Genomic DNA, 25,621 nt, shown 5'->3' on the forward strand with positions numbered 1-25,621 from the left:
TTTTAAAAAGAACAATATTTGCTAGCAATGGACTTAGGCTGTTACAATACTAATAATAATGTCTAACAATGCATGTGAGTTATGACAAATCATGCTGCAAAGACTCGTGTTGATCTGTGAGTGATCAGTAGTTAACGTAATCGATAGTTGACTTTCTAGTACTATATCCTACCAGCTCATAGATCTCGAGACACATCTTGTAATGTCTCTAGAACATTTTTAGATCCAAAGGCGTGTTTGTCGACTTTGGTTAGTCAAGAAAGAAGAAGAATTCAATAGAAAAAAGGGTCCCTTGCTTTCTTTTGGTTTGACTTTTTCAAATCTATTGATGGTGGTGGTTGGTCAATATGTGTGTCCTTTGAAAAATTATTAGAATTTCAAATGATTGTTTATGTTTCTATGTTTGACACTTCACCTTATCAATACCATTTCTTTAGATAAAATTTTCGGGTGACTTTTCTTTCACACTCTCTCGTTATGTCGGTCTCCATCATTGTTTTTGTTTGTCGTAGTGTGAGATCCCACGTTGGTTAGAGAGGAGAACGAAACATTCCTTATAAGAGTGTTAAAACCTCTCCATAGTATATACGTTTTAAAATTATGAGACTAACGACAATACGTAACGGGTCAAAGTTGATAATATCTACTAATGATGGGCTTGTGCTATTACAAATAGTATAAAGCTAGTCTTTGGGCCCCCAAAGGAGTGGGTTGTGAGATTCCACGTTGGTTGGAGAGGAGAACGAAATATGTGTTATGAGGGTGTGGAAACCTCTCCATAGTAGACGCGTTTTAAAATCATAAGATTGATGACAATACGTAACGGGCTAAAGCGGATAATATCTACTAACAGTGGGTTTTGACTGATATAAATAGTATCAGCCAGACGTTGGGCCCCCAAGAGGGTGGGTTGTGAGATTGCACGTTGGTTGAAAAGGAGAACAAAGCATTACTTATAAGAGTGTGAAAACCTCTCCACAGTAGACGTGTTATAAAATCATAAGACTGATGACAATAGAGCCAAAGCAAATAATATCTACTAACAGAAAACCTCTTCATAATAAACGCGTTTTAAAATCTTGAGACTGATAACGATACGTAACGAGCCAAAGCAGATAATATCTACTCATAGTGAACTTGAGTTATTACAAATAGTATCAGAGTCAGATGTTAGGCCCCTAAGGGGGTGGGTTATGAGATTTCACATTGGTTGTAGTTGGAAACTAAGCATTTCTTATAATTTCTCTTTAGCAGACTCGTTTTAAAATCATGAAACTGACGACAATACGTAACGAGCAAGAGTGGACAATATCTAGTAGTGGGTTTTAGTTATTATACTTAACTTCATCTGTCTCTCTCTATTCTCCTTATCTCACGTTCTAATGAAAAAGGTCAAATAGTCAAATTTGATGCACGTTGTCTGAACTAAGTAATATATTTATTATATTTTTCACTCGCGTAATTTATAGAATAAAGATATCTATATATTTTTTTAATAATAAGAATAAATAATAATAATAATTTACAACAGCAAAATCAAATTAATCCAACTTTATCAAATAAAGTTTTTTTTTTTTTTTTTTTGGATCAACATTTCAAAATTCATCAGTTCTTCCGATTGAATCCTTCATCTTCCGATTGCAAAAGCTCTTCCAAAACCTCATTATCCAAATACTCTAACTCAATCACATCGTTGGATCCATGGCTCCCATTGCTGCCGGAATAATTCCCAGAAAACGCCGTCGATGAAGACGGCGCTGCCGTAGAACCACCAAACGCCGCCTCTGAATTGGGGTTTCCACTTTGGTACTCATTCGGGAAATTCAGAATCGCTAAATGCCCTCTGAACGCATACGCCGCTTGATCGTACGCCCTCGCTGCTTCCTCCGCCGTGTCGAACGTTCCTAGCCATAGCCGAGCGCCATTCCTCGACGGATCTCGAATCTCCGCCGCAAATTTCCCCCATGGCCGCCGCCGTATCCCTCGGTAACGAGCTTCGTTTGGCGATTTCTTTCGTTCGTTTGTGGGTCTTTTTCCTTCCATTTTTGCTTCTCTGGGTTCTAATTATTACAGTGTGAAACAGGAGCAGATTTTGATTTCAAAAATGGAGGCAAAATTAGTAGAAATCTGTTGGATTTATATTGGAATTAAATATTGTAGAAATCAAGTCAGCCATGTTTGAATGTTGAAATTGTAGTATTTTGAGAGGGAAGTTTCTGGGAAGATCAATTCATTGATTCCTTTTAACTTTAGTGTATTCATTTTCCGCCGTCACAAACGAACTATAAGTACTTGTTTTCGTCTCCTATTTCAATTATACCCATCAATTATAGGGTGGAGATAGATACTACAGGTGAGATCCTACATCAGTTGTAAAGCGAACGAATCAATTGGCTATACGTAATGGGCCAACGGTAGGTCTTAGCCGTTACAAATGGTATATGAGAACACTAGGTTCCCAATGAGATGGATTGTGAGATCTCATATTGGTTAGAGAAGAGAACGAAGTGTTTCTTAAAATGGTACGGAAACTTCTCCCTAGTTGACATGTTTTAAAACTGAGTATTTCTTATAAGAGTATGAGAAAAAAAAAATCATCTTGTTTTAAATTTTGGTAGACTAAACCGAAGATCGATACATGCATGATGGGGGCTATGAACATATTCAAATATCCACATTGACACACACTCTCGGTTCCTCTCTTTTCAATGGTTGGGAATAGAGCTTTGACCTGTCGTGGTTAAGGTGTTGAATTCAATGATTTTGGATGGGTAGGTCTCGATTACAAACACAAACTTGTGAATTGATTTTGGATAACTCTGCTCGAGTGATCAACAAGGGTCCGACGATACCCTAATATTTGGACCGACATTCTAAGGACAGCCAGAACTCATCTCAAGTAAAGTATCGAACTAATGTAGAAGCAAAATGGTCGTGAAATCGAGAACCAAAATGGTGATAAATGATGCTACAAAGAGTTCTAAAGGCATTGACCTAGTGTCGAGATGATAAAGTTCAATCACAGAGCGTGACCTTCAAGTGACCAAAGGGATTAGAGTTACAATTTAGTCAAACAGCACGTAGAGAGGCTTGGTGCATTATTGAACGATTCAAGTTGTATGCGTAGATGTTCGAGTCGCTGGTTAGATAACCTCGTCAAATTAAAAAAATAAAAAATAAAATTAGAATTTATGATAAATGTTATTTTGAAAATGGTAGCTGAGAAAATTTTCCTGGTCCAAATGGGCCAAGCCCAATAGTGTAGGCTTTAGGTATAGAAGGCTCAAGAGCCCCTAATTCGGCATGAACCTCCCGTAGTTTACGGGATACATTGATAAGTCGGACATTTTCGACCCACCAAACGTTCGTTTCCAAAAGGTAAAACCTCCTCGGAGAATATAAGGTTTGAGCCCCTAATTCGGCATGAACCTCCCGTAGTTTACGGGATACATTGATAAGTCGGACATTTCCGACCCACCAAACGTTCGTTTCCAAAAGGTAAAACCTCCTCGGAGAATATAAGGTTTTCACGAGGCTTATCTTATTTTTTATATAGCTACACAGATTTCATGAGAAAATGTCAGACGAACACAACTCTCCACAATGGTATGATATTATCCACTTTGAGCATAAGCTCTCATGGCTTTACTTTGGGCTTCCCAAAAGGCCTCATACAAATGGAGTTACTATTCCTCACTTATAAACCCATGATCCTTCTCTAAATTAGCCGATGTGGGACTTTCATCATCCAACAATAGACACGTAGAGTGAGGGTAAAAATGTCATAAAAATTTATGTTAATTTTCTCTCTTAGAAAAGTTCTACTCAAGCAAAAAAAAAAAAAGTCATTTTATAAAAAAAAAAAAACGTGAAAACGTTGAAGCTATTTGATGTCGTATCCAAATTCTAAATCTTGGGCATCGTACCTTACCGTTCAACTCTTAAGACACCATGCTCTCGAGGTCAAATGCTCAAATTTCCACGTCAGATTCCAAGAAAGTTATAAAATAATAATAATAATAATAATAATAAGATAAGAGAGAGAAGAAGAAAGAAGCATGCAAAGCTTGAAGTTGAATGCATGCGAATTGACCAATTATTGGATGACCTTTGATTTTTCTTGATGACGTCATTTTCCACTTCGAATTATTTTGAATATTGGAATTAATTGATTTTGCAAGTGGGAAAAAATTAATTATTAGCTTCCAAAATTTAAATTCAATTTATATTTATTTTATACTATCAACTTGATATTATATTTTACTTCAATTATTAATTAATCAACAAAATTCAAGATAATTATAAATTATTGTCAACTATCTTTTTTTTTTATATTAAGTTATTTTTCCTTTTTGTCTTTTCTTTTTCGGATTATTTTTTAATTTCCTCCTAATTTTGGTTCCATGAACCATGCCAAAGGAACCAAACATTTATTTTTCACATGCGCTAATTATAAATAAATTAATAAATTATTAAAAATATATTTTTTAAATTTTTTATTTCACTTATATACCACAAGTCGATTTGTAACAGCCAAAATTTACCATGGTAAAAATGTTAATCTAACCGTAATCAACCGAACATACACTAAATTTACAAAAATTAAGGTTAAATTTGAAAATCAATGTTCATATTTTAATAATAATAATGGTAGTGCATCATCATATATTAAAATATAATTATTTATTTTTTTTTAAATGAAGAATTTGTGGAATAGGATTTGAAGTGAACGTTCATGGCGGCAGCAAACCATGGGAATTATTGAGCCGCCCATGGGATTTATTCTCATTGGTTTTGAAACTTCTTTACGATTATTTATTTGTGATTGGATCGTGCGTAGAGATATCTATGGAGTGAGGTGAAAACGACACCCGAGTAACTAACTCAATTATAGGTAACGTTATCTTGTCACTATCGTGTTCATATTATCAATATGAATATAACTCGTGTTAAATACTAGACTTAGCAATATGGTCGAGAGTTTAATACTGATTTTAAACTTTGCAACATGATTGATGAAAATATTTAGGTTTCACCCGTTCGATGAAATTTTGAATCGTCATTTGTAGAATTTTTAGAAAATGTTGAGTTATGGATGCATTATATAAAAGTTATTTAGTATAATAAGAAGTTGTAAATGACGTATTTGTCCAAGTTTGAGAATGAGGAGTAAATTGAAACTAATTGAACAGAGAGTGATGTCGAGAGGAAAGTTAAGCTCGATTTATGTGATAGCACAACAACCGAGAAGTGATCGGATGCATAATCCATGACTGTGTAAGGCAAAGTTTGTTTGTAACTATCTATATCAAACCTAACGAGATGAATTCGATCGACTAAATGGGTAGAGCTTATGTAAGAGTCCAAACCCACTACGAGCATATATGTCTTCTTTGAGTTTTTCCTTCCGAGCTTCCCCTTAAGGATTTAAAACGTGTCTACTAGGGAGAGGATCTCACACCCTTATAAGCAATGTTTCGTTCCCCTCTTCAACCGATTAGTGAGGTAGACGTTCTTTGTGTTCTTGGTTCGTAAAATTTCCACTTGGCATGAACCTCCCGTCGAGAGTTTTACCTAATCTTCTCGTCACGTTCTTAATTCAACCCGCATGATCTGAACTCGAACCAAATCGATCTAGCTTTTGAAATCATAAGAATTTGGTCAGCAAAAAACGACATTGACAGTTGAGAATTTAGATCCCTCACACGACAACCTCAGCCACAGGCAGCCGCCTCTTAGCCTCAAACAAAATCCTTTGACCCACGTGTCTTATTTGCTTTTATATGGTCCTCCCATTTTTTATATTACCAACTTTGTATTATAATATTTTCGTCCATATCATAAAAAACTTCCTTTTTTACCCTTATAAAAAGGGTCTCTTAGCTTTCCTATTTTATCCACAAACCCCTAAATCTCTCAATATTTCCCAAAAAACCCCATCTTTGATTCCAAATATGTCCCTTGATAACCATCTGTTTGGTTACCAAGAAAATTTTCGAACTTTTCCCGGAAAAGAGAATTCCCATCTCTCATTTGACTTCAATTACTTGGAAGAGATGTTGTTTGCGGATATGTCGTCGTTGTCATCGTCATCATCGTCTGATTCTAGCCCTTGTTTGTCTCCGGAGATGCACGTTAAGGAGGAGATAGAAGACGGCGATATCGTTGTGCAAGACGATCGGACACCGAAGGAGGAGAGGGCTTATAGAGGTGTGCGGAGGAGGCCATGGGGGAAGTACGCAGCCGAGATAAGGGACTCGACTCGACAAGGGGTGAGGGTTTGGTTGGGGACGTTTGATAGTGCGGAGGCTGCGGCATTGGCTTATGACCAAGCCGCATTTTGCATGAGAGGTGCATTAGCCACACTCAATTTTCCAGCGGAGGTTGTTCGAGAGTCGCTCTATGAAATGAAGTATCGGTGGGAGGTCGGGTGCTCGCCTGTTTTAGCGCTCAAACGACGTCACACGATACGGAGGAAGAAGATAGCAGAAGCGGAGAAGATGGAGAAGAAGATGAAGAAGAAAAATGTAGTTGTTTTTGAGGATTTGGGTGTTGAGTACTTAGAAGAACTCTTAAGTTTGACTTCTTAATTCATGTTACCTTTATTCTTTCCATCATTTTTTCAATTTGAACATATGTAAATTAGTTCGTGTATTAATAATAAACTTTTTTTTACCGATTGTTAAAGATATTTAGTAATAAATTATAGTTTACCATATATATTATATTTGATATTTTATTATAAGACAAATATCTAATATTTGTCTTATTATCATAGGTATCTTTCCATTTATTGTTATTTCCATTTATTACTATTTCCATATCCTTGTAATTTATTTGATTATAAATAAGACAACTTTCACACCTAAGGTGTGGTGGATTAATCAAACATTCACATGGTATCAGAGTCCTCTCGGTTTAACAACCCTGATCCTTTCTTTTCAATGGCTTTTGAATCCTCTAATCTTCTCCTCCACCACCCCTGCTGGTTTTGACNTTTATTTGATTATAAATAAGACAACTTTCACACCATTTAGGTGTGGTGGATTAATCAAACATTCACACCGATTAAATCCGTTCTTATAACAGTATTAACGCTCTTAATCTTTATAAAAGAAATTAAAAAAGTTTTTACCAGCAATATATGAACGAAAATGTTTATCTACATTTCTTAGATCACTCCCAAAAGTATAAAGGTATTTTTGAAACATGTTACTACCAATTCTATCTACGTGGGAGCGATGAGAGTATTTTTTATTTTTAAAAGATATTTTTTTTAAGCTTTTAAAAATTTTAAACATATTTTTAAATTTTTTTAAAAAAATGTAAAGATATTAATCAAACTTTTAAAAATTTGTTTTTGAAATACATTTTGAAGGGATATTTGTTAATAAATTATTGACGAGAAATATATTTTCTTTTTATCTTTTTTAAATTTAAAAATATTATTGAAACTTTTAGTAAAATTACCTTAAAAAAAATATTTTTTAAGTCTTTTAAAAATTTTAAAGTATATATATATATATTAATGTAAAGGTATTAACCAAACGAGTTAAATATTTTTTAATAAATTAGTGACGAGAAATATATTTTTTTAATTTAAAAATATTATTGAAACTTTGAAGAGTTAAAAAATAAAATACAAAATTTATAAATATTTTTATTAATTTAGAAAAATGAACAATACTTTTTTTTTTTTTCCTTAAACATAAAATTCACTCAATAGTATAAATTTAATTATATATTCTAATTTTCTACCAAATATATATATATAATACTCAGTCAATTAATTATAGTCATTATTGATCGGTTTGATTCTGGTAGACGCATATTAAAAATTTTAATTAATTAAATGTTTATAATAATAATAATAATAATAATGTATAAAACCTCATTTTTATTATTGTTATTGGATGATTATAATAAGATATAATTATAACACGTGTTACATTATTTGTTAGGGTTGTTATTATGGTCAACCTGAAAAAAGGGAAGAAAAGAAAGTCATACAAACCAGATGGTGCAAAGGATAAAACCAATGACCCATTTTTGGATGTTTAGAGTATTAGTCCTCTTTGTCCACTATTCTTTTATTTTTATTTCAATATTAGTTTAATTTTATTTTAATTTTTTTTTATTTACCAATTTGAACATAGTTCGACTAATATAAAATATGAGTTGATGATAAAAAAAACCTATGAATACAAACCGAACGAATTTAAAATTTTAGGAAGTTTTTTATTTCTTAAATAAAATACACATAAATTTGTTGCTAAAATAAAAACAATTTTATTTAGCTTAAATTTTGAAATTTTTGGTAAAACTATAAAATATATATATATATATATATATATATATAAAATGACCCAAAAAATCTCGATCAACCAAACTAGGTTACAGACCTTATTTGAGTTGGAATAAATGAAAACTTTATAAAATGATTGGTTCGTGAGTTCTCCTAGTTAATTTTAAAATGTTATATATATAATTTTAATTATTATTTATTATTCATCTTGATAGACGAACACGACTCTCCACAATGGTATGATATTGTCCACTTTGAGCATAAGCTCTCATAGAGGTGTTGGATGATGAAAGTCCCACATCGGTTAATTTAGGGAATGGTCATGAGTTTATAATCTAANAATACACTCTCCATTGGTGTGAGGCCTTTTGGGAAGCCCAAAGCAAAGCCATGAGAGCTTATGCTCAAAGTGGACAATATCATACCATTGTGGAGAGTTGTGTTCGTCTATCACATCTAATAACTCTTAAAATATAATTTTTTAAATTATTTAAAGAGTAATTTTTTTGAAATATATATTAAAATTACAAAATAAAAATTTGAATAAGAATAGGAATAAAAGGTAAATAAATAAAGGAGCAATAAAGATTAATTTGTAATGTGTAATATTCCAAAATAAATAAGATTTTGGTAGATTCCTGGTGTTCTTCAAAATTACCCCCAATTATCTTAGGGCTTCTTCTAGGTTTCCCGCGACAATATTTAAGCTGAAGGTAACCGTTGCATTCCCCTTCGGTTTTTTCTCTTCTTCTCAATTTGAATTCTTCTGTTCTTCGCGCTCTTGGATTATGGAAAATTATGTTTCAGGTCAAAACACTGCCACAAATCCGTCCGCAATGCTCGCCGGTCTTCTAACCAGGAAAGCAAAACTCCACGACGAACTTCGGACGATCGAGAAGCAGGTTTGTAGGAATTTTGTTTTCTGTTTACTTATCTACGTTTCTTGCTTTTTGAAATCTTCTGTCTCTTGTTCTAAATTCAATGTCTCACTTTTGTTCTTGTATCTACGTTTTTGCATTTCCTTTAGAGAGAAAACGATTGCAGTTTCATACTAGTTATAGTTTGAACAGTACAATGATATGTGGTTTTATGTCCTCAAGCATCAAACTAACTGAAATGCAGTATAATTTGATATGGAAATGAAAAACTTCGAAGAAAATGAGACTTTTTCTGTGGATCCTCTACCTCAAAGAAGTGCTAATGATAGAATTCAGAAGAAACTCCTTAACAACAACAAATCGGAACTCTCTATTTAAGCATACAAGAACCCCTTACAGTAACAACTGATGACAAATGCAAAGACTAATTACCAAACAATTACAACATAACCCTCCTGCTGGAGTTGACTACATTATGAGTATAATAATCTTTACATGAATTTAATGATTGTTCTTGAAAGATTCCTTGGCAAACCAACTACACTAAAGAGTAGTTTTTACTGCATTTACCTGCAATAACCTAGCTTTGTTTTTCAGCCTTACTCCCATTAGCAGCAGGAGAGTTCTACCTTTATCTTCTATAAAAAACCCAAGAATATTAAAGATCTTAAAAAAAACGTTCTCCCAACGAGACAACAAAACCGACCGTAATAAAGAACGAATTGGACCGGTCCAACCGGTTGATATAACGCAAGCAAATTGCAATCCTTATGAATTTCAATCGTTTCGAGAAAACACTTGGTGAGAAACCCATTGGATTAGTTCATCGCCCTCTCTGTATCTTCTTCTCCGGTGAGTTACTGCTTTGTGTTCGCGTCTTACTTTTTTCTTTCTCGCTTATTATTGGTTGTTTGAGCTGGTGAATGTTGGTGTATTGTGTTTATCTGTGTATCTTGCTGGATTGTTGTGATTCTCTCTTGCTAAATTACATTTATGGCCATTGAAGAACTGATTTCTTACTTATATGGTAAAAGTAGTGATGTGTACTTGATCCAGAGTTGAAAACTTCACTGAATTAGGACTAGTTTGTACTAGAATGCATGTTGTTGGAAATGAATAAGAAGTTTGTGTTGCCAAAGTAAAATGTGTGAAATATGAGAATAACTTGAAATTAAAAGGAAATTAACTTGACTTGGTTTAGAAGAAATGGAACCACATTGATGAACCAAAACAAACCCAGACTATACCGGGTATGTGGTCAAGGGCAGAGTGAAGAAGGAAGGAGGGGGCTATTGAACTCCTCTTGGCTTGTTTTATATTAAGCAATATTAAGAGGTTGAGATAATATTTCCAAATTTAATATTACATATATAAGAAGCTAAAATGTAAAATTTTGTCCCTCGCTACGAAAATTTCTGGCTTTGCCCCTGTGTGGTTGTCAATTTATGCAAAAGATAAAAGCAACATCTGGTCATATTGATGACAATATTTGCCAACCGTCTTTTATACTTGTGAAACCATCTCCATCATGCTAGTTATGTGCCATCTTTATCTTTAGAGATGGTTTTTATAACAATGGGAAGGAAAGATTAATTGAAGTAAAGACAAGAAAGAAGTTATAACCTCTCAATATCATGATCAAGGAAACCCTTCAAAATTGGAAGTCAAAAGAGGTGGATGATTAAATTTCACTCTATCAAGAATTATTTTCTTGGTAACACGAGAAGTTTTCATGTTGATGAGATAAAAGAAATGTCGATAACTTGGATACTTCTATTTATGCTCTCTCTCAAATGTTCAAAGGGTTGGTATGATCTAATAGTGAGGGGAAGTACAATTTTAATAATTTCTTATTTAAAAAGTGTAATTTTTATAATATCAGTTCTTGTTCTTCCTTTTCTTTTCCAGGAAACAAGCACCAGCAAGGACATCTCTCGTTGTCATTGAAGTGTTTGTGAATATAATTTGTGAGAGGTGGGTTCGATTGGTTTCTGCTTGATGAACCTTGTTTTTGTGCCTAAGCCTTGTGGCTTATTCATCTCACATTGCTACTCTACTCTTTTCGGGCGTGATCTTTATCCATCTCAGCGTCTCCTCCATATTCTTCAGCACGCCGTCAATCAACAATCTCAGAAGTTCATCCGCGAATCTCATGCTCAGGTTATTACTCATGGGTTGGAACAAAATAATTTCTTGATAACTAAACTTATCTCTGCGTACTCAACTTGTGGTGACCTTAATGAGTCAACTCTCATATTTGACTTGGTTTCAACTAGGACTGTTTGCATATGGAACTCCTTGATTAATGGGTATGTTAAGAATTGTGTGTTCCATGGGGCATTTCATCGTTTTAATGAAATGCAGCAATGCGACATAGTGCCGGATGACTTTACACTATCCACATTGGCAAAAGCATCCAGCGAGCTTAGGAATGTGACTGTCGGGAAATCGATTCATGGGAAGATTGTTCGACTTGGGTTCATATTTGACATTGTTGTTGCTAATTCCCTCATATCTATGTATTTCAAGTATGGGGAGTGCAAAGAATCCTTAAAGCTATTTGATGAAATGCCAGAAAGAAATTCTGGTTCATGGAATGTCCTGTTGGCTGGCTATGCAAGTTCTAATGATTGTTTCTATGTTAAAGAAGCGTGGGACATTGTTGTTAGAAGCATGCAGATAGATGGAGTAAAACCCGATGCGTTTACTATTTCGAGTCTTCTGCCTTTGTGTGGCAATCCCATTGGGAAATTGAATTATGGGAAAGAGCTCCATTGTTATATAGTGAAGAACGAATTGGATCTTGATTTTGGTTCAAATGTTCATCTCGGTTGCGGCTTGATTGATATGTACTCGAGGGACAATAAGATCACTGCTTCTAGGCATGTATTTGACCAAATCAAGCGTAGAAATATTTATGTTTGGACAGCAATGGTAAGAGGTTATGTACAAAATAAAGATCCAGATAAGGCATTGATTCTTTTCCAGGAAATGCAGATGAGAGATGGGATATTACCAAATAGAATATCCCTTATTAGTCTTCTCCCGGCTTGTAATTCACTTGCTGGATTAATGAATGGAAAACAAATCCATGGTTTTGCCATCAGAAAAGGATTCAATGATGATGCATCTTTGTGTAATGCTCTAATTGATATGTATTCAAAATGTGGTAGCTTGGAGAAGGCAAGAAAAGTGTTTGAATCTGATTCCTTTCATAAAGATACAATCTCTTGGACTACATTAATTTCTGCTTATGGGTTACACGGACAGGGCAAGGAATCCATAAGGTTGTATAACGATATGATCAAGCTCGGTATCAAGCCAGATCAGATAGCTGTAGTCGGAGTTTTATCCGCTTGTAGTCGGTCTGGTTTAATAAAGGAAGGTCTCCAATTATACAGCACTGCAGTTCAGGACTATAGAGTCGAACCAACTGCCGAGATCTGTGCTGTTATAGTTGACATGTTGGGCAATATGGGCGAGCTCGAACAAGCATTGAATTTTATCAAAACAATGCCATTAGAACCCGGTCCCAGCGTCTGGGGAGCCCTTGTTTCTGCTTCTATAAGATACAAGGACTACAAGATGTTGGAATTGGCTTACAGATCTCTTATTGAGTTAGAACCGGAAAATCCTTCTAATTTCATCTCACTGTCAAATTTGTATGCTTCTGCTAGCAGATGGGATCTGGTAGCTGAGCTTAGACACACCATGAAGGAAAGAGGTCTGAGGAAGTCTCCTGGTTGTAGTTGGATTAACATTAATACAAAGACCCATTGTTTTCATGTTGCTGATAAAGCACATCCAAGTTCCAAGTTGATTTATGAAGTTTTAGATCATGTTTTCAGTACAATGAATGAACCTATTTCTGATGATTTAGAGTATTGGATCTAATTACTGGGGTATTTGGTCTTTTAAATCTCTTACTCTTTCCGAATCACGAGTATTCTTATTGTAGTTATAGACCCCACATTGGCTTGGCTATTGGAATCATTTATTTTCCCTCTATTCTAGCTTCAGATTTGGCTTAAGCGCTTTTGTGGACTACGGGTGGAGGGCTATGAGATCGTTCACTCACTCTCAGGGAAAGAACTCCCTGAGCTTTAGTTGGAAGCTAAACCAAAGCTAATCTTGTAGGCCGTAGAGAAAGCCATTTTGCAGGTATACCCACGGATGTATATTCTTGAACAGACTCGAAGAAAACCATTGCAGTAAAGGAAAGATTCATTCTCGTAGGCTTGGTATGATACAATCCAGTTCCCTTCCAATCCTAATTTGAGGTTATAGTTTTGAACCCTGTTTAGCTTTCATGATCGACTAAAATTAGAGGTAATTGGATGTTTAAAATACCACATCATAGTCGAAGTCTAAAAGTAGTCTCTTCATCTCTTCCTACTATAACTCATGATTAGAAATTTTATAAAGTTGTCACGTAAAAGTTTATTGTGATATAGAACCTTTTGTGACATAGAATCTTTTCGGGATCTTGAAAAGGGTGGTTGCCAACGTCGTGATTCCAAGCATATTGTGACATCTGCAACTCTGAATACTCAAACGTTCCCAAACTTCTTTGGAAGGTATGGTTGATTTACCATTTTAATTCTACCATGTATGTTTATCTTGGACAATAAAGCCTCTCATAACTGGTTCACAAAAATATTTGCAGATTCCAAAGTTTCACATCCATGACGAGATCGAGGCAGCTTGTCGAATAGCTCGTTGCAGCCTCAATGAAAGGGGTGCCCAAACTTTTGATAAATGAAAAAATATTGTAAAAGTTAGTGAGAAAAAAAAATAGAGGATTATTAATTAGGATATTTTTTCGTTGTATTTTAAAATTTTATTAGTGTATAAAGGACTCGATTGAAATATTATTTTGGGAATGTTCGAGGCAATTTTAGGTTAAATTGTAAATTTGGTTTGTGTAATTTAAAATTTAACAAAATTTTGAATAATTATTTTTGTTATTAATATATATTTAAGATATGAATGCATTTTTTAATAGGAAAAAAACAACTAAAAAATTTAAAATTTTACAAATGATTATGTATTAAAATGTAATTTTATGTGGATTAAAAAAAGGAAAATATTTTTATTTCTGAATTTAGAATTTAAAAAAAAGGTAAATAAATAAAGAAGCAATAAAGATTAATTTGTAATGTGTTTTATTCCCAAATAAATAAGATTTTGGTAGATTCTCGTGTTCATCAAAATTTCCCCCAATTATCTTAGGGTTCTTCTAGGTTTCCCGCGACAATATGGAAGCTGAAGGTAACCGTTACATTCCCCTTCGATTTTTTCTCTTCTTCTCAATTTGAATTCTTCTGTTCTTCGCGCTCTTGGATTATGGAAGATTATGTTTCAGGTCAAAAGACTGCCACAAATCCGTCCGCAATGCTCGCTGGTCTTCTAACCAGGAGAGCCAAACTCCACGACGAGCTTCGGACTATCGAGAAGCAGGTTTTTACGCTTTTTGTTTTCTGTTTTCTATTTTATTTGCCTATCTATCTACGTTTCTTCACTTATTACGTTTTTGCTATTTGAAATCTTGTGTCACTTGTTCTAAATTCACTGTCTGATTAGTGATTGTGAGTCAAACTATAGAAGTGTATTGAAGGCATTGATTTGGTCGTGATATCCGCATTTGATCTTTAGAGAAGTTATAATTAAAAATTAACTTCTTGCGAGCTAAAAGTTTCTGAGAAAAGTGGTGATCTATTTCCATATCTCAGTGCGACAATGCACCACAGAATTCACTAATTTGTATGGTGCTTAGAAGTAAGGACGGGCTAGAAAAACGAAGACAAATTCCTTTTAGTAATGACTGGACCTAGAACTATAAATGCTTCAGCAAATTCTAAACCTTTTTCTAATCCTTTCTCTTTCAGTATATTTATCTAATTTCTCAAATTAGATTGTGGTTCCAGAATTACACTGGTTTATGGTTTCTATATTAATTGTGAATTTTGTAGATCAGTTATTTATTTCCTTGAGATGGAATGAGAATATTTTATTTTAGTTTTATTTATGAAATTTCTAGGCTTTAAGGATTTTTCGTTTATTGCATGTTTTATAGGTTGTCTTTGTCGCCATATCAGTGAGAGGAATTTCCTTTAGAAAGAAAAAGATTGCAGTTTGACACTAGTTGTGGTTAGAACAGTCAATGTTATGTGGTTTTATGTCCTCAAGCATCAAACTACCTGAAATGCAGTCTAATTTGATATGGAAATGAAAAACTTTGAAGAAAGTGAGACTTTTTCTGTGGACCCTCTACCTAAAAGAAGTGCTAATGGCAGAATTTAGAAGAAACTCTTAAGAACAACAAATCGGAACTCTCTATTAAAGCTATAAGAACCACACAATTATAACATAACCCTGCAGCTGGGGTTGACTACATTATGAGAATAATATCTTTTACATGAATTTAATGATTGTTCTTGAAAGATTCCTTGGCAAACCAAGTACACTAAAGAGTAGTTTTTACTGCATTTACCCGCAACAACCTAGCTTTATTTTTCAGCTTTACTCCCATTAGCAGCAGGAGAGTTCTACCTTTATCTTCTATCAAAAACCAAAGAAGATTAAAGATCTTAAGAAACGTTCTCACAACTTATTGCACCAGCAGAAAGTAATTTTCTTTATTAAAAAAAAAAAAAAAAAAAAAAAAAAGAAAGAGAATTGAACGAAACCGAAACTTTTTGTTGATATATTTGTAAAGTTACAATAACCTAACTTTTTATTTCATGGGTAGCTAAATTTCAATAGCTTGCCCCATTAGCAAAAAACAACAGTGTTGTATTCTTAAAAAACATTTAGGATAACTTCTTTTGTTTATCTTCCATGTAAAGTCAATACTTATATTCTGTAAAATATGCAGGTCTATGACATGGAGACTAATTACCTACAGGATCCAAGCCAATGTGGGAATGTATTGAAAGGTTTTGAAGGATTCCTGTCTGCATCTAAGAATTCTGCTCTGTATGGAGTGTCTATAATATTATTTCTCAGCAAATTTCCTTTAAAGTTACTTGATTCTTGTGTGTTTCTTGTCTTCTTAACACACTGAGGTTTATGTTAATTGAATTTTCGTTTACTAATGGGATGAATGAAATTTTCTCTTTCCTATCAAAATATAATTTAGGGAATATTACACTTTAGATCTTTGGAGGTGGTGTTCATTTAATGTTCAGTATTTTTACAAAGTTTTTTTTTTTTTTTCCTTCCCTTTTATTTTGTTGTTAGGTCATATTTTGGGTACTTTTATTGATTTTAATGGAAGGCTTGTATTTTTGTTAAAAATATGAAAGTGGAGTAAAGTTTCCAAATACTTGTGGATGCAGTTTGAAGCGGTCTAGGAAATTTCAGCTTGACGATAGGCTCTTCTCGTTGTCTTCAGTTACCTCCCCTGCTGTATGTACTTTGATTCAACCTGTGGTGGAATTGGAAATTTAAGTTTTTTCTGGTTATTCTGGTCGTACTCTCTCACATGGACAGTTTTTCATTTAATGAGCAAAGAAGTTGAGATTCTCCTATGCTTATGTATCTTGCATTAGATACTACAATCAAATTCTTCCTACTTACAGGACAAAGAACTTCTCCTTGGTGCCATAGTTTTTCCCGAGAATACTTTTAGTTATGCTATACGAGAAATCATTTTTCATAGTTTTTCCTTGGGAGGGAAGTCCTAGAAAGGAAGGGTTTTGGAAGCTGATTATTGAGAAGGTGGGTTGCAGTGAGAAAAGTAAGAAGATTAAGGTTGATTTTATGTAATGCTGCTGCTCTTGAGAGCCTTCCTGCTTATTTTATGTCTGTTTTCCTTTTAAAAACTTGTTTAGGGTTTAGGGTGCTGTTCCAATACCAAGAGATGTTAAAATGCCGAGAAGAGCACGATATGGCATTGAAGTTTCACTGTATACGCTATAGAATATACTTTGTTTTCCATCTGGAAAATGTAAAATTTGTTATCTTGTACTTTTAGCCCTTTTCTGTCCTAAAGTTTCTCATTTCTCGTATCTTTCTACTACACTGTGTCCCAACCTCTCTTCCTCTCGCCATAGTTTCTACTGTTAGTTTGCTCCCGGATTTCATATTTTCTTTTTTCTTTTCCCTTCAATTTTCAGGCTGAAGAGCTTGCAGCTGGACGAGATGGTGAGCGATATCAGTAAGAATATATACTTCTATTTTTTTGGAATTAAAATTTTACAGTCTTCTTTTGTGAACCATGTTGAAGATGGGAGATCCGACTTGGGTCCTGGCAGATCTAAAGGTGGAGGCATATATTCCAATGGACAGTTAGTATTCTGCCAATTGTTTCCTTCGTTTGATGATGTTGCTTTAAATTTCTGTAACTTGAAACACCATTTAACAATAAACACCCTCATATAAAAAGGAACAAAGAAATAACATCTGTAACCTGAACTATTTTACTTTAGAACAATGAGCTTTGAAGGTTGGTTTATGTGAAAATTTATGCATTGGGTATGCAGAGGGAAACCAAAAAAGGGAAGACCAACCCCGAGGGATGCAAAGAGAATGCGACATTCAAGCGAGCAAGATTTCGACTATGACGATGATCCGGACTTGACATTGTGAATGCTGTAAATCGAGCCTCTGATGGTGTCTTTGTCATCATCTACAGAGGTGAAAAACGAGCTCTCCGACTCCTCTTGTTCACCAAGTAACCAACCCGTCCTCACCGAGGCCAACGGAGGGAGGTATAGCTATTTATATCTGTGTTTGGCCACACTTGTTAGATGGTTTTATATTATAAATGAAGTGAATAGAGTTCAAGTCGATAACATGAAGTACTACTAATGTTTGATGATTGGAACTATGCTGCTTTGCCTATGGAGTATTGCTAAACAAAATGTTAAATTGTCCATTTGGTCCATTATTTGTTACTATTATGTTGCATGGTGACCTTAGACTCCATGCTTCATTTTGGTGTTTTCTTGAGTTTTATTGTTAATGAGTTTTTTTTTTTTTTTTTTTTTTTTTTTTTTTTTTTTTTTTTTTTTTTTTTTTTTTTTTTTAAGTTTTAGGGATATCTCGATGTATTTGTTCTTTTGGTTTAAAAATGGTAACATCCTTTGCCTAAGATTTGGATCAAGATGCCTGATTACAAACGAGGTAGTAGTAGATCCAGCCATGACTATCAAAGCTATTGGACATCAATGGTATCGGACTTATGTCATTGTCACATTATTTAATGATTTTGGCACTCTTCCATCCTCACGACATGACCACGGTGTAGGAGATCACCTACCATAGGTATGTTAGGTACTTAATTTAGATCACTTAACATAGGATTGCTCTAAATTAATCACGCTTCATTTTTAATAAAAGTAAAATTTTAGCTTGTATAATTCTATTTATCTATTTATATTTTGAATTTTTTTAAAATAATTAAAATTTATTTTTGAGAATGGTTAGAGAAAAAACATTTATAGAAATAAAATAAATAATGTATATATAATTTTATTATTTAGGAATGTGTACAACTTAGAACAGAATATTCAGATAATTAATATGGAAATTCATTAAATTTCCAATTTTTTTTTATATTATATTAATTTCTTGTAGCTCAGGTAACTCTCCATCGTTCATAAAAATACCTTTCCAAAAATCCATGATATCAACTGTATCCGAAGAAATTTCAACTTCTTTGGGGGATTTATCATCATTTTTTATCATATCACAATTGTTTGGACAAATTTCTTCTTCCGAAAATAAATTCTCTAAGAAATCTTTTGTAAAAGCAAGCTCCTCGAGTCTGGTATCATTATCATCATCGTTGTTCTTAGTACAACGATCCACATTTTCCTCTCCGTCCAATTTGATATCCAATGAACATGGTAGTTGATCTCGAAAAGGGATGTCATTCTTGTTTAGCTCGGTGTGATCCTCTCGAGTTTGGTTTTGGTTTAATCTCTTCTTCAAAGAAGTGTGCCAAACATTTTTAATCTCGTTATCTGTTCTTCCAGGTAACTTTGCTGCAATCATCGACCATCTAAATAATACAAAGAAATTACATAACTAAATAATACCATTACCAAATTTGTAATAGATATACTTGATAATTTAAACAAACAATATTGTTTTTGTACCATAAAAAATGAAACTTTTAGTAAAGTTTCAAAACAACGATTAACTTGAATATAGCTCAATTAGTCAAAGAATATCACTCTCAACTAAGAGCTCAGTGATTTGAACCCTCCGATCCGTTGAACTAAAACAAACCCAAGAATCGAACTATTTCGAGGATACCCATTTGAAAAAGATCAAGAAGCACCTGTTTCCCAATAATTGATGCAAGGTTATAATCGTTTCCTCTTCTTCACGAGTGAAATCTCCTCGTTTAAGGTCTGGCCTTAGATAATTGATCCATCGAAGCCTGCAACTTTTCCCGCACCGTAACAGTCCTACAATACGATACAAAACAAACGATAAGATACAAATAGAAGAGAATTTACATGATGGGTTTTGCAAATAAGATATAAACCAGCTCTTTTGGGAAGTTTCCTCCAATTGGAATGCCCATTTTGTTGAATGAATTTGATGAGAATTTGGTCTTCTTGAGGGCTCCATGGCCCTCTCTTCAGCCCCACTTTCTCACAGCATGGAGCCCTTCCCATTTTCTTCATCCTCTTCCCTTCATCTCTATCTATTTATAATACCCCTTTTTGCTTCCATCTTTCCTTACCTTTTTTGTCACACAAAGTCAAATATAACGGATATTTTTGTGTATCAAAACGACCCTACATTTAACTCGAGAGCCTACGTGATCTATCAGGTTAAATTACAAATTTCGTTCTTGAATGTCAATAGTTGTGTCTATTGATCTCAGCTAAAACCCTCTGCTAGTGTATATTGTTTTTTAGGAAGACTTGTCTTATGTATGACAACACGTGCCCTGAAAGAGAAAGCTTAAAGAGAATAAGATCTGCTAGCCGTGAGCTTGAACTGTTACAAGTATAAGGATTATTTTAATCAAAAGATAACGTGATGTATGGTCCTACGTTTGACTCGAGGTATGAAGGGATATATTAGGTTAAATCATAAATTTCGTTATTAAATATTAATGGTTGTGTTGACATAACTTCGGGTGCTTAGATAGCGATTATACATAATATATTAACTATTTCAATTAAAAAAATGATGTAATCTTACTTCTTATTAAGCGAATATTGCTCTTTTTGACATTGTTGTAATAGAAAAAAATACGGTCGAGAAAAAGTAAAACGTTAGCTGCAAATTCAACGTACCATCTTTATAAAAATTTGTTTAAGTTTGAATTTTCCTATTTTATTAATGTTTTTTTTAAAAAAATAAATCTGAAGGATTAAATAAATCATTAATTAATTATTATAAAATCAAACTTCAATTATATAAATCAATTATTAATGCAAAAAGATGAAAGGAATGGATTACTAAGTTGAATACAGTCAAGAACATTTAGTGTGGTCTCTATAAGGTTAAATTCGTAATAGTTTCATAAATATATTTTAATGACAAATAAATATATAATCCATACGTGCTGCCCATTAACTTTACTCTCCTAAAATATAATTTCATAGGTCATATTTTCCATCTTTTATCCTTTTATATATATTTATTTTTTTAAAAAGTTGTTTAAAGACGAGAGATCTCACGTTAGTTAAAGAGAAACGAAGTATTTCTTATAATGGTGTGGAAACCTCTTCCTAGTAGATGCGTTTTAGAACTGTGAGACGTAATAGGCCAAAACGGACACTATCTTCTAGTGGTGGGCTTGGACTATTCAAATGGTATCAGAGCCCATCATCGGACGGTATAAGGCACTAGTCGAAATAGAGCTAGACCCAATAAATACATTTTAAGACTATGAGACTGACAACGATAGATAACGGATCATTACTAGCGTTAGTTACAATTATATAATTATATGAATGGGAAATGTCAAAAGTTTGTAAAAATATAAAGAAATGAATAGAAATATGAAGGTTATTGTAAGTTAGTGGAGACATGGAGGCATGGTGAATGACGTTGGCGATGATCTAACCTACACAATACAATTGAGTCAAATTTCTAAACTAAAACATGAATAAATTATCATGGTTTGAAATTATGTGGTGCATAAAGTTTGATTTTGACGGGATAATCTCGTTCATCCTCGATGAAAATTTGATTTTTTTTTCGATTGTATCGATAGTAATTTGGTGTAAATTAATGACAGATACGACACAAGTTAAAAGATATGGGAAATACGGTACATTTTGATTTCAGTTCGAGTATGTAAAAAAACTAACAAGTTCATCAATCCATTAGACGCTGATTGCAGTCAACGATTTATTTCCCCACGTTCTCGATTCTAACCCTGACTACCATTCTCGACTCACTCGCCCCTTCATCGATATCTCCCAATTTCTCTCTAACCCATCGTTGATATCTCTCCCTCACCTTGTGTGTGTGATGGCTTGTTGATGTACTTTAAAGTTTGAAAGGATAATACATTCACGTATGATAGTATGTTGATGTATAAGAAAATTTGTTTCGATTTTGATAGAAGTTTATTAGTGATAGACATATTTGCCAAACTAAAATAAAGTAAATATATTTTATGATTAGGTTAACTAACTAAGTCATGGGCTACTAAACTCAACCAACAAGCTTTGAAATTAATCGAGTTAGGTTACAATTGGTCAAACAAACAATACTTTAGTCACTCTTCCTCTCCTACATATTTTGGCTTTCTTTGTTTTTATTTTTTTCCTACCAACTTTTTTCTGACAAATTTATACGTTAAAACAATAGAAATTAGTTTATTATAACGATAATAGGTACCTTCAAAGATAAAAACGTGTTGAATAAGTTTCAGTTGAGCTATGTTTATATTGACATCCATTAAGATTCAATTACTATATATCATAAACGTTAAAATTTAACGTGATAGATCAGTTCATGCCTAATGAAAACATAGACATTTTTTCATTACTTTCTCGTTAGATAAAGAAAAATAGATTAAGTTTATGATTTAATTTCTCACCCTATAATTGTTGAACTAAAAAAGAATGACTGATCGAGCCAGAGGGACCGTTTTCCTTTCATTTATTGAACTAAAATTAGATTATCATAAAAGTTCTTATTGGTAATAAAGACCGGTTGACGCAGCCTAAGAACAAAAGATTCATTACAACGAAGAAATGTAAGAAGAGGCACAAAATGGTCCAACTCCTAAACCCTAAACCATAAAATGCTTTTATGTGGACTAAATCTTTTATAACCTTTTTAATATTAGATTCGATCTTTGTATGATAATCTAGGTGATCAAACTCGACTAACAAAGTTACTTTTTTACATGTTAGGGTTTCCTTTCTTTCTCGTCCTAAAATAAGGTTTAGCGGATCGAAAGGGAAAGTTATAAACTTCAACCAAACTTCGAAGAATAAAAAGCATAAATTCAAGACCAGAAAACGCTACGAAATTCTTTCAATACTCTCATCTTCAGATCAATGCATCAATGGCTGCTATACATTACTAAATCAAGAACATCATTGAGACTCAAATTTTCAACTCTGTGCATATTCAAGTTTTATTTACTATTGTCGAAATGGATAATGTTTTTGCGTACCAGATTCAACTTGCCTTACATTGCCGATGATCATTTGTATTTTTGAAGACAATTCTTCTGTTTGTTCCTCCACCGTTGAGATGAAATCGAAAAGCTTTTCCCGGTAAGCTACGCATTGTTGCTCTTGATGCTCCAACTCCATTTTAAGTTCCTCGATCTTCTTATCTTTATCGCCCTACAAGTATCAATGTCGATTCACTTCATACGTCGTAGATTTGAATAAACCCAGAACATCAAAGATTAAAAAGTAGAGAAAATATATTCAATTTGCTACATGCTACAGAATACAGACAGTGCAACCATCAGATGAGCCTCAAATGGAACACAGAATAGATCTAATCTAACCTAATAATATCTAGGTTACATTTTTCTATCTGAAAGTCCATGACAGGATTTAGTTCCCAATATCATAAGCTTCAGCTATATTTTGTACCGTTCTTGAGTGATACCTGAGATTAGAGTAGACTTAGATCCTCCAATCTCCTGCCCAAATTTAATTAGCTATGTCCAATCAACTTTGTCGCACCCCAAAGATCAATAGCCAATACACACTTAGGATTCTCCAAATGTGTGAGATTCCATGTGGGTTGAAGAGGAGAACGAAGCATTTCTTATAAGGGTGTGAGAACCTCTCTCTAGTAGATGCATTTTAAAACCGTGAGGTTGAGGGCGATATGTAACAGGCCAAAGCAGACAATATTTGTTAGCGGTGAGCTTGGTGCCAACGAGGACACTGGGCCTCCAAGAGAGGTGAATTGTGAGATCCCACGTCAATTGGAGAGGGAAATGAAGCATTTCTTATAAGGGTGTGAAAACCTCTATCCGCCAAAAGTCCAATTCTGTCCTTTCACCACTATCTCTCCACTCAACGCAACTATCCATTTGGACTGGCTTCAATGAAAATCAATACCAAATTTTCTCAAATGCAGATAAAAAACAAGTGTTAATCCATGAACTATGTAACACCCCCTACACTATTTACTCCACCTTCTACCGTGTTCAAATGTTATCAGCCACTACCAGCGTAACACCCTACACTAAATAGCTCTAGCCACTACCAGCGTTCCATGCCAAGGTCAGTTACTATCATAGGGTCCAACCTGGTAACGACTTTACTCGACTGACCCTAACCATCTCCCAATGTACACATTAATAAGGCAGTCTATCACTCTTCTTCATTCTCTTCCATTAAATAGAGAGGTTTCTCCCAAATGCTTTCCAAGAAATCATGCATTTTTCATTGATTTAGGCAAAAGTTACACATTTTTTCCGAACCAAGAGAAGTTTTGTATAGATTCAAACAGAGAAATAAAGGAACTTAATGCATGGTATCACAGCATCTAAGTCAACATAAACCCTTTTTCAACTACGAAGCATAGTTGAACGGCGGAGAAAACTCATCCTACAACTTAGAGCCAAAATCCTTTTAATAGGAACCCGGATTTCCTAATAATTATACAATGATTGGAGAGGACAATATTGCTAGCAGTGGGCTTGGGCTGTTACAAATGGTATCATAGCCAGACACCGGGCAATGTGCCAGCAAGGATGCTAGGTCCCGAATGGGGTGGATTGTGGAATCCCACATTGGTTGGGGAGGAGAACAAAGCATTCTTTATAAGGGTGTGTAAACCTCTCCCAAGCATACCTGTTTTAAAAACTTTGAAGGGAAACCCTAAAGGCAAAGAGGACAATATCGGCTAGTAGGCTTGAGCTGTTATAGTTACCGTGGCTTATTCTAGTTATAGTCATAAAAAAAAAAGGACAAACAAAATAAACTAGAATCAGAATAACTCACCGAGCAGCTGAAACCATTAGAACAAACAACTAAGGGATGATTGTGATCCTTCACAATTCTTGAAACAATCCATTTTCCAGACTTCTCCATTTTCACCAAAATCGTTGCCTTGCAGCCCTCTCGTGAACTAGGCCGTGGTTTCTTATCTGATCCATAAATCCCTCTTCGATTCGGAGAGAAACCTTGTTTATTACATCCAAGCCTCTGGGCTAACGTTCTTCCATCAATTCCCGAACAACGTCGCTGCATAATTCGCACGACAAACCCCATCTGTCTCGCATATTCAACATAAAATTTTCTTGCAGCATCTTCAGAATCAAACTCCATACCAACATATGGCTCCAAAATCAAATTTCCTTCAGCTGCATCTCCGTTAATCTCAATAGAGTCGTGTGCTCGCCCTGTTTCGTCGTCTAAATTCACTGCAACACATTCATTAACATAACCAATATAGAAAGTGGCAGCCCAGTTTCTAACCAAATAGCAGTAAAACTATCAATCAACTATGTAAAAGAACGAAAATGTAGCACAAGATCAAGAATCTTCCAGGGAAAATTCATTAGCAGCAAATTTAGGGCATGAACTTGGAACAAAGAACAACAAAATATTCTGAAAATTACAAACGTTTCAGAATCCAAGCAGCGAAGAACCAGAGAATGTAAAACAAAACAGAAGAAAGACGAAACGGAAACCTAGAAACAGATTATGAGAACTCACTGAATCGAAATCCCGAATCCGTCGAGAGCGCTTTGCATCCAAATCGAAGATGAAATGAACAGAAACTTGGGAGTATGACTGAAATCTCTTCCCCTTCACTGATTGAAACGATCAAGGGATGCGACGGCATAGAATCTTGCCGACGAACTGTGAGGCCGTCGAATGAGTTTTAGACGGCGAGAACTGATTGTGAAGTAAAAGCAACAAATCATGTTCAACTGTTCTTGAAGTTATAAAATTAGGGATTGCGGACGCTCTCTCTTGTGGAATCAAGAAATTGTTCTTCGTTTTGGAAAAGGAAATCGGATTTTACG

At 34.2% G+C, this 25,621-nt stretch overlaps 6 protein-coding genes and 1 long non-coding RNA gene across 11 annotated transcripts; 4 read left to right on the forward strand and 3 right to left on the reverse strand.

Annotated features, from left to right (window-relative positions):
* Positions 1 to 1,551: 1,551 nt before the first annotated feature.
* LOC111497708 (ethylene-responsive transcription factor ERF098-like) lies at positions 1,552 to 2,195 on the reverse strand. The gene has a single exon (XM_023148601.1). The coding sequence runs from the start codon at positions 2,041 to 2,043 to the stop codon at positions 1,606 to 1,608; it is 438 nt and encodes a 145-aa protein (XP_023004369.1). The 5' UTR covers positions 2,044 to 2,195; the 3' UTR covers positions 1,552 to 1,605.
* Positions 2,196 to 5,915: 3,720 nt separating this feature from the next.
* On the forward strand, positions 5,916 to 6,679 carry LOC111497706 (ethylene-responsive transcription factor 1B-like). The gene has a single exon (XM_023148596.1). The coding sequence runs from the start codon at positions 5,955 to 5,957 to the stop codon at positions 6,588 to 6,590; it is 636 nt and encodes a 211-aa protein (XP_023004364.1). The 5' UTR covers positions 5,916 to 5,954; the 3' UTR covers positions 6,591 to 6,679.
* A 2,249-nt stretch (positions 6,680 to 8,928) lies between these two features.
* On the forward strand, positions 8,929 to 13,098 carry LOC111497703 (putative pentatricopeptide repeat-containing protein At3g23330). 2 transcript variants are annotated; one of them, XM_023148594.1, is made up of 5 exons: positions 8,929 to 9,018; positions 9,113 to 9,207; positions 11,092 to 11,137; positions 11,272 to 11,343; positions 11,460 to 13,098. In XM_023148594.1, exons 4-5 carry the CDS (start codon positions 11,336 to 11,338, stop codon positions 13,075 to 13,077), a joined length of 1,626 nt encoding a protein of 541 aa, XP_023004362.1. In that variant the 5' UTR covers positions 8,929 to 9,018; positions 9,113 to 9,207; positions 11,092 to 11,137; positions 11,272 to 11,335; the 3' UTR covers positions 13,078 to 13,098. The 2 variants fall into 2 exon arrangements, with proteins under 2 accessions (XP_023004362.1, XP_023004361.1); XM_023148593.1 differs by having other exon boundaries at positions 11,092 to 13,098.
* A 561-nt stretch (positions 13,099 to 13,659) lies between these two features.
* On the forward strand, positions 13,660 to 13,969 carry LOC111497709. The gene is made up of 2 exons (XR_002720654.1): positions 13,660 to 13,760; positions 13,850 to 13,969. It is a non-coding gene; the product is annotated as an uncharacterized LOC111497709 (long non-coding RNA).
* A 375-nt stretch (positions 13,970 to 14,344) lies between these two features.
* On the forward strand, positions 14,345 to 18,073 carry LOC111497707 (chromatin modification-related protein MEAF6-like). Of its 3 annotated transcripts, none has more exons than XM_023148599.1 (7): positions 14,345 to 14,454; positions 14,549 to 14,643; positions 16,061 to 16,161; positions 16,524 to 16,593; positions 17,304 to 17,331; positions 17,414 to 17,478; positions 17,672 to 18,073. In XM_023148599.1, exons 1-7 carry the CDS (start codon positions 14,442 to 14,444, stop codon positions 17,765 to 17,767), a joined length of 468 nt encoding a protein of 155 aa, XP_023004367.1. In that variant the 5' UTR covers positions 14,345 to 14,441; the 3' UTR covers positions 17,768 to 18,073. The 3 variants fall into 3 exon arrangements, with proteins under 3 accessions (XP_023004367.1, XP_023004365.1, XP_023004366.1); XM_023148597.1 differs by having other exon boundaries at positions 17,414 to 17,474; positions 17,670 to 18,073; XM_023148598.1 differs by lacking the exon at positions 16,524 to 16,593 and having other exon boundaries at positions 17,414 to 17,474; positions 17,670 to 18,073.
* Positions 18,074 to 18,741: 668 nt separating this feature from the next.
* LOC111497704 (transcription factor MYB13-like) lies at positions 18,742 to 19,817 on the reverse strand. Its single transcript, XM_023148595.1, has 3 exons — positions 19,685 to 19,817; positions 19,475 to 19,604; positions 18,742 to 19,192 (listed from the first exon to the last, which is right to left on the reverse strand). The coding sequence occupies exons 1-3, from the start codon at positions 19,815 to 19,817 to the stop codon at positions 18,742 to 18,744; spliced, it is 714 nt and encodes a 237-aa protein (XP_023004363.1).
* A 2,803-nt stretch (positions 19,818 to 22,620) lies between these two features.
* Positions 22,621 to 25,602, reverse strand: LOC111497957 (protein FAR1-RELATED SEQUENCE 6-like). 2 transcript variants are annotated; one of them, XM_023148980.1, is made up of 3 exons: positions 25,308 to 25,602; positions 24,591 to 25,003; positions 22,621 to 22,967 (listed from the first exon to the last, which is right to left on the reverse strand). In XM_023148980.1, exons 1-3 carry the CDS (start codon positions 25,435 to 25,437, stop codon positions 22,761 to 22,763), a joined length of 750 nt encoding a protein of 249 aa, XP_023004748.1. In that variant the 5' UTR covers positions 25,438 to 25,602; the 3' UTR covers positions 22,621 to 22,760. The 2 variants fall into 2 exon arrangements, with proteins under 2 accessions (XP_023004748.1, XP_023004747.1); XM_023148979.1 differs by having other exon boundaries at positions 24,591 to 25,012; positions 25,308 to 25,598.
* Positions 25,603 to 25,621: the final 19 nt, after the last annotated feature.

Source organism: Cucurbita maxima, unplaced genomic scaffold (assembly GCF_002738345.1).
Source record: "Cucurbita maxima cultivar Rimu unplaced genomic scaffold, Cmax_1.0 Cma_Scf00024, whole genome shotgun sequence".
Classification (NCBI taxonomy): Eukaryota; Viridiplantae; Streptophyta; class Magnoliopsida; order Cucurbitales; family Cucurbitaceae; genus Cucurbita; species Cucurbita maxima.